General features: G+C 43.3%; 1 protein-coding gene across 2 annotated transcripts; it reads right to left on the bottom strand.

Annotated features, from left to right (window-relative positions):
• Window positions 1-928: 928 nt before the first annotated feature.
• On the bottom strand, window positions 929-3,154 carry LOC105499771 (transcription elongation factor A like 8). 2 transcript variants are annotated; one of them, XM_011772568.2, is made up of 3 exons: window positions 3,014-3,154; window positions 2,541-2,613; window positions 929-1,953 (listed from the first exon to the last, which is right to left on the bottom strand). In XM_011772568.2, the coding sequence occupies exon 3, from the start codon at window positions 1,913-1,915 to the stop codon at window positions 1,562-1,564; it is 354 nt and encodes a 117-aa protein (XP_011770870.1). In that variant the 5' UTR covers window positions 1,916-1,953; window positions 2,541-2,613; window positions 3,014-3,154; the 3' UTR covers window positions 929-1,561. The 2 variants fall into 2 exon arrangements, with proteins under 2 accessions (XP_011770870.1, XP_070945380.1); XM_071089279.1 differs by lacking the exon at window positions 2,541-2,613 and having other exon boundaries at window positions 3,014-3,125.
• Window positions 3,155-7,938: the final 4,784 nt, after the last annotated feature.

Here is a 7,938-nt window from a genome sequence, read left to right as displayed (position 1 = left end):
AGGTAGTCTTTGCTTGTTCTACAGGGGAAATATAATCTCTAACATTTATATAATAGTATTCTACTTCAAGTACATTTATAAGGTTCTTACCGACTTTGAAAGTTTTTTTTAACCACAGGTCAACAGGAGAAGAGATGGAATTAAGGGGACTGTTCCTTAAATCTGTTCCCTGCATCACTTTGTGTAATTTATATATGTTCCCCAACAGTCTTCTGAACTAGTAAAGCCTGCCCAGGAGCCTTCAGGAAGAGATCATCCCAAGAGGACAAATCCTCATTCCTTAGACTTAGAGCAAAAACTGTGATTACAACATGATGTCTTTGACTCAAACTTATACCCCAGTCCAAATCCCAAATGGAGTCATCACATCTGACTCCTGTGGAGAGGAAAGGTCTTGTGATTGAAAACAGAAGGGGTTGTTTTGCTAAGGGCTCCGAAGGACATTGTGGCCCAAGCAACCCTAGAGAAGTCCCACCTGTGTTAAGTATCACTATAAAGCAGAGAGAAGCTTTAGAAGACAGTGAGAGTTCAACCTACTGAGGACTCCAGGGAACTCGGTGGAGTTTTGGCCCTCAAGGACTGCAGTGCATCAGCAGGAGTGGGGCCAGCAGAGAGCACAGCATTCAGCAGAAGAGGCAGCAATGTTAGGCAGGCATGGCAGGACCCAAGGGAGGAGATAGGGTTCACTAGCAGAGGACTGATAGGGAAGCCCCCACCTCTGCCTACTGGACTTGTTCCTGAGTACAAGTCGCGTCATGCCAGGCCCTCCCTTAAATATTGGTGCTTCTATAGTGGGTTGGGATTCCGTACGCACGGGTGGGAACGAGATCCCACTGAGCACAACTGTTACTGCCTCATTTCTTCCCCACTGCAGCCCCGTGAAACAAATATTTTCCCCATGAAAAACTGAGTCTTAAACGTGTGTATCTGTAATAATTGCCAGTTTATTCCTCTGGCTAAGAGATCCAGAGGTAATTTGAGGTTTACATTTCTTTTTTATTGTTCTTTCATCAAGAGTTTAGGTGCCCCCATTGCCCTCATAAGCTGGTTGCAAATTATTTGACTCTTACTTGTAAAAAAAATCCTTAATTCTTTTTGTGTGTGAGACACGTGTTCATTAAAAAGCACATATAATATAAGCAAAAAGAATAAAAAGAAGAAAACAAATAAAATTTCACACCACACAGAAATAAGCTTGGTTAAGTTTTTGATATATGTTATATGGATGTATGTATACACACACGCACACACACAAAGTTTGGAATTTTATCCTATATATGTGAGCTGATATTAAATATGCTGCTTTGCCATAACCTGTTATGTTTCACTTTACAACATGGAATGAACACATTCCCATGCAAATGTGTGAAAGTTTCCAATTGAAAAATAGACCTGGAAAATGGGTCAAAATCCAAAATCCAATGAGGTGCTGGTACCAAGGAAACTATCTAAAACAAAATTTCATCAGATTATTAAAAGTAAAATGGAGGTCAAAGATACATCAGAAAATGCTAACAGAAAGAAAGCTGGGGCCAGATTTTAATATTAGGCAAAAATGAATTCAAGGCCTAAAGCACACAGGATAAGGACGGCTGCGTGAATGTCTTTGCTTCCAATGCATCATCACAAACTTGTTTCTTACTCTTCTTATCTCTTCCCTAAGCCTTTCAAGCTCACCTACTCCTCTTATCATTTCTTCAGGGTTCAAATGCCTAACGGGTGTGTCCTCTTTAAATCCCTGGCCAGGTTGATTCGGCTCTCCTCTGGGGTTTCCTTCTGCCTCCTGGCTTATACCTTCTTCGGAAGGTTGAGGATTTCCTTCTGCCTCCTGTGGTACATCCTCCAAAGGGCGATCTTCCTCGGCCTTTGGCATGTTCTGTGGTTTTCCCTCATTTTCTTCACAAGACTTTTGCATATTGAGTATTTTTAATTTCCTTTTTTAATAAATTAATCCTAGAAAACAAGGAAACAAAACTACTAGATTCCAGGCAAACAGACCAGCAACCAGAGTATGGGGTCCCATAGCGACTGGCCTTTTCTGACTCAGTACCCTAATTGTCAAAAGTTTTCCAACTAGAGAAAGCTGGATCCTCAGGCTCAGAACTCCCCTGACTCCACCTCCCTTCCCGCCCCCTTTAGTTCCAGCTCCATCTTTCTCCTCCTGCTCCTGCCCACCATCTTCCCAGCAGGCCCTGCTACAAGCTTCTCCTAATACTGAAATGGGAGCAGTACGGAAGCAATTAACCCTTCTCCCGCCTCTGGTTTCCAACACTCCCGCCCTTCAGACTTTCCCAAGCCCTCTCAACCTCCAGCCTCTCACCTGAGAGGGTTGGTCCAGTCTCTGGTCTCCCCTCCCAGTTCAGCGTCTCTTAAACCTCCCCCTCCCCCGCCTCATTTCCGCTGTAGGCTCGGCACCGGCCTCTGGCGCTTAATCCGGATGGGGAGAGGCTGCTGCGACCCCGGGATGTGCTTTGGTGTCACTCACACTTCCACCCCCACCCAAAGAGACCCGAAGCAATTGCACCTTTACAAAAACTGACCTGCAGGGATTCAGGGGATTTTCCTCTCTCTTCCCTCACCTTGATTTGTGTCGCGCCCAAAAAACCAAATATCCTGCAGACAGATGGGAGTGTTTGGTGAGCAGGCTAGTACCTGGATCACGGGTCCCTTTCATGATTCTAGGCCTTGTTGGTGTAAAGTTTCCCACGTCCTCATCCTCGCCCTCCTTTTATGGCAACCCCGCCCTCATCCGTGCCCACCGTTTTTCTGCAAGCAGGGAGTAGGAAAAGCAAGTTTCTTCCAAACAGTTTCTATGTCTCTCTCTCAGGACCCTTAATTAACTACCCTTCTCTCTCTCCACCCGCCATCCCCCACCAAACAGCCCCAAATTTCCTGCACAAAATGGGAGTTTGGCGGAACAGCAGTGAGGAAAGCAGTGCCGGCCCCGCTTGCTTTCTGCTCTCAGCCTCCTCGACCCCAGGGTCTCCAGGTCAGCGCCCACCTTTATACTAACCTGAAAGGATCTTGGGCACTTTTCTCCTTCTCCAGCAATAGGGAGCAGCTACAGGGAAACAGGCCCTGGACTATAAGGACTTCTGCACACGTCGACTCCTGGTCACGTGAGAGTCGCGTCATCACTGAGCTCGAGTCCCCAGTTACCCCTCCCATTAACACTGCAGCCCGCCCTCTGCGTTCCCTCCACTTGATACTGTCAATCTTTTTTCGTATTTGCCAATCAGAGACAATAAACTGTTATCTTCTCCCTGGAGTATTTATTCGCCTTTCTCAGATTACCAGGAGGATCAGCCTTTTAGGGGTAATCGATCATTTCTCCTTCTTTGGGGAATCATCTCTTTCTCCGGCTCCCAATAATCTCACCTCCCCTCCTCCAAGACCCCTACAGTCCACCATTTCCCCTGGAATCCTATCCAGCATTGAAATGGGCAAAGGTGGTAGATCGGGAAGCGGGGCTGGAAAAGAATCTAAGGTTGAAAGTGGAGGATTTGACTAGTCCTTTTGAATAGTTTTCTGTTGTGTTCTATGTTTTCAGCGATCAGCGTACTTTTAAAAATGGTATCAGAAAACGGATGCCTCATAAGCAATATGTAACACTTAATATGGAGGATAAATTAGTTATATCAATGTGTAAGACTTTGGAAAAGTTTTCTAATGGCTGGAAATGAAATGACAGTATTCGGCCGGGCGCGGTGGCTCAAGCCTGTAATCCCAGCACTTTGGGAGGCCGAGACGGGCGGATCACGAGGTCAGGAGATCGAGACCATCCTGGCTAACACAATGAAACCCCGTCTCTACTAAAAATACAAAAAAATTAGCCGGGCGAGGTGGCGGGCGCCTGTAGTCCCAGCTACTCGGGAGGCTGAGGCAGGAGAATGGCGGGAACCCGGGAGGCGGAGCTTGCAGTGAGCCGAGATCACGCCACTGCACTCCAGCCTGGGCGACAGAGCGAGACTCCGTCTCAAAAAAAAAAAAAAAAAAAAAAAAAAAAGAAATGACAGTATTCACAACATATTGATGTGTTAGAATTTTTTAAAATCTTACCAAACGGCACTTAAAAAATTGACTCCCAAATTAATGTGTGGAAGGAGGCCCAGTTTTCTCTTGTTGGCAATTTTGTATAGGTAATCTACTACTCTTTCTATTTCTGGCAGAACTCAAGTTATCAAGTGTTCGATGTCTGATCTTTTTCATTGATGGTGGCATCCACTAAGGTTTCACTTGGAGACTTCAGGCAGACTTCCTCCCCATTTCCCCTGTAGGATTCAGTATCTTGTTAATCAGATAAGTCCACAGAAAAGCTTGCTTTCCACTGAGTAAACTTCTTTTGGAACTCAAAGAAAAATGTTTCTTGGAAAACATTTTGTTGTTGGGAAATAACTCATATATTCATGAAACGCTCAGAAAAGAAAGAGTTCCCTGTATCTCACCATCAGGCATGAGGCTTCTTTGCGTGGCATTTTCATTCATTCATGGCACTCTTGAGATAGTCTGGTATCATCCACTGTGTCCCATTAAAAGAACTATTGACATGCATAATTGTTATGATTAGAAAGCAAAGAGAACAACATTGCTGTAAAAACTAATATTAAACAGGAAACTGATATCCCTGAAACTCAGAATCCACTGGTACTTGGAAGGATGGTGGTGCCTGGAGTGGCATTCTGGCCAATGGAGCCAGCTGGAGAGTCAGAAGAAGGCAGAGGGGGTCTTTTGTCTAGGGTGGTCACAGCAGGATACCTCAGTCAACAATAACACCCACCAGAGAGGAGAAAGGAAGGGTTGGAAAAAATAAATATTTTTTGGACTTAATGATTCATAGTTGAAGCATGACAAATTTCTTCCACATTTGAGGGATAAATGTTCTATTGTTTGAGAGAGAGCTTTTTAATATAAATATAACTAGCAAATTATAAAGATTTAATCATTACCTATCACCAAATGTTTCCACTCTTTTAAATGTAACCAATTCAGTGAGGAACAACTCTGATCTTTTAAAAGAAAAATTATTAGCAGCAAAATGGACTTTGTGTGTGTGTACACTTCTATGAAGTTTAACCAATGTATGGATTTGTTTAACCACCACTGCAATCAGATCACAGTTCAATCACCCGCAGAAACTCCTGCATGCTGTCTCTCGTAGTCCTATTTTACTGCCTTCCCTAAACTCTGGCAACCACTAATATATTCCCCATTACTATACTTTTGTCTTATTCAGAATATTATGTAAATGATTTCATTTTCAAATTTCTGTGCACTGGCTTCTTTTGGGATTGGCTTCTTTCACTCAGCATAATGCCGTGGACATTCATTTAAGTTGTTGCATGTATCAATAGTTTATTCTTCTCTTTCTGCTGAGTAGTATTCTGTTATTTAGCTATTCCACAGTTTGCTTATTCATTCACCTGCTGAAGGACATTTGAGTTGTACCCAGCTCTAAGCAATTATGAAAAGAACTGCTATAAATATCCATGTACAGATTTAGGCCCTTATTGCTTCACTTCTGGACTTCCTGCCTCCAGTGCCTCCCTCTCTCGCTTTAATCCACCTTACACATTACCTTGTCCCTGCTTTCAATGGTCATTCTCCTGCTCAGTGACCCTGGATGGTAACCCCACCACTCACCACATAAATCCTACACTCCTTATCTTGACATTCAGCCTCCATCAGAATTGAGCCTCAGGACATGTTTCTAGCCTCATCATCTCCTTCTCTGCCCCATCCAAAATAAACCCTTACTTCAGTGTCTACAGAAACAGTGAGATCAAATTAAAAAATTTAAAAATAATAGTATTAAACCCTTAGTCACTGTGCCCAAGCATGACTTATACTTTTCTCATTGTCATTGTTTGCCATTTTCTTCTTCCTGATTGCCCTCCTCTTCCTCCTAGATCCTGGTCCTGCTCGTTCTTAGAGGCCAAGACCTGATCATCCAGCCTCTGAAGCTGGAAGTGATCTCTCCCTCCTCTGTCATTGCTGCACATGAGATCTGCACCTTTCGTGTAACCCTTAACAAAGGTTACCTTGTACCTTTCCGTGTGTGTGTGTGTGTGTGTGTGTGTGTGTGTTGAGAGTGGAGGGTATCTAACCAGAAAGATGGTCAGCTGTGAGTTGAGGGTAGGGGGCAAGCATCAGGCTCCAGCTATTATGCTTCTTTGGTGGTTCTAGTACTGTTAAATAGTGGGTCTCTCAGGCATCTCAGGGTCTCAGAAAGAGCTATTTGCCATTTGGCTCACAGACAAACTTCATTTTGCCTGCACAAAATTGAAGCAGAAGTTTTATTGTACTCTCCTTTACTTATTCTGCTTTACACATAGCCACAGCAATACTAATACTATGTTTATGGAGCTATTGGCAAAGGTTATTGACCTTGTCTTCCTAAATACTCACAGTAGAGATTAGTTAGCTCACTGGTACACACCTGACAAAGAGTCAGGTGATACAGGCCTTCACCTTCATCCTTGTTCCTGCGCAATTTCAGTGTGTCAATATAACACTCAGCTGCCTTTGAAATTAAGTCAGTCAGAGTAGATTTTAAATATAAGTAAATTTTTGAAAATAGCGTTCTACTGAAGTAAAAATTGTATCTTTTTAAAAAGGAAAGAAAAAGGTGTACACATTAATTTTAACAATAAGGGTATGAGTTCTGGAGAGTAGAAACCCTGGGCCTCTGAGCCAATCAATGTCCTGTTTTTGTGCACCAAGAGAGCACTAGAAATAGTTCCAAAGTCCAAAGTCCTCCAGGTTATGTGAGAGGAGGAGAAAGCAGTCAGCATTTTACCATTCGAGTATCCAGAAAGCTCTTATATAAGACCATAGTATCCAGAATAGTGTTTTCTATGTTCCTTCCATAGTCTTGCGTTCTGATACTCTATATTTACCAACTCCTCCTGCATATTTTTTTTCATTGCTGTTTCAAGGCTCATCCCATAGAACTTGAGCTGACCATTCTTATCTATCACTTCTTTAGCATGATCTGTACGGCTTGAAAGTATCACTCCTTACATGGCAAAATCTTCCCCAGATCCAAAGCTTTAGCTACCAGATCCTAAAGTGTGCACTCCAGCAGCCTCCATCTGAGATGATTTGCCCCTTCAGAATGAAAGCAGATTCAGTACATTCCATCACTTTGCACAACCAAGGGTAGCCATGTTTTGGTGCAACTGGTACACACAGAGCCTGGGCTTATTTCTACTTAGATTGTGCTCCAGAAAGAAGAAATTCTTCTGCCATCCCCCATCACCACATTCCCTGACATAATGGTATGTTTTTCAAGTTTGGCAACAATACATTTCACAAATTCTGCAAAATATCCAGAAAAGTCATTGGCCACATTTAGGTAAGTGAATATAACTTGAAGCACAGCTTGTATGATACTTATGATCTTTTCCACATGATTCTGCACACTGCCTGAACTCACAGCTAAATGCTGCATACATTGTAGATGATTGTGGCAAGAAGTTTCTAGTTATCCAGATCATAATGCTTATGAATTGCTATGAACCTAAAGTGCTGTGTTGTAACTACTGCCATTTCAAATATCCCTGAGTGGGTTTGCTTACACTTATTTTTCTGAGACAGATTTTCACTCTGTTGCCCAAGCTGGAATGCAGTGGCATAACAACTCGCTGCAGCCTTAACCTGCTGGGCTCAAGCCATCCTCACGCTCGGCCTCCCAAAGTGCTGGAATCACAGGCCTGACCATCTTGCCTGACTGCTTAGACTTTTAATATGTAACAGCATGCTCAGGATTCACCTCAGCAAGATTTTTGAGATTGCTTTTCTTAAGGCTTGAGGTCTGCATCTATGGAGAGGATCATGCTGGGTTGGTGGAAAAGCACATCTCAGCTGGCCAGGCAACTCTTTCCTGTGGCAGAAGCACAGTTGTGGGGGAGAGTGTGCTGTTGCTGCAGATCAGGTGCT

The sequence above is a fragment of the Macaca nemestrina genome, chromosome X (assembly GCF_043159975.1).
Source record: "Macaca nemestrina isolate mMacNem1 chromosome X, mMacNem.hap1, whole genome shotgun sequence".
Taxonomy (NCBI): Eukaryota; Metazoa; Chordata; class Mammalia; order Primates; family Cercopithecidae; genus Macaca; species Macaca nemestrina.
This window is presented reverse-complemented; position numbering and strand designations above follow the sequence as displayed.

Bases quoted from the DNA above. Each gene is read 5' to 3' on its own strand.
- LOC105499771 (XM_011772568.2), bottom strand. From the start codon at position 1,915: ATGCAAAAGTCTTGTGAAGAAAATGAGGGAAAACCACAGAACATGCCA.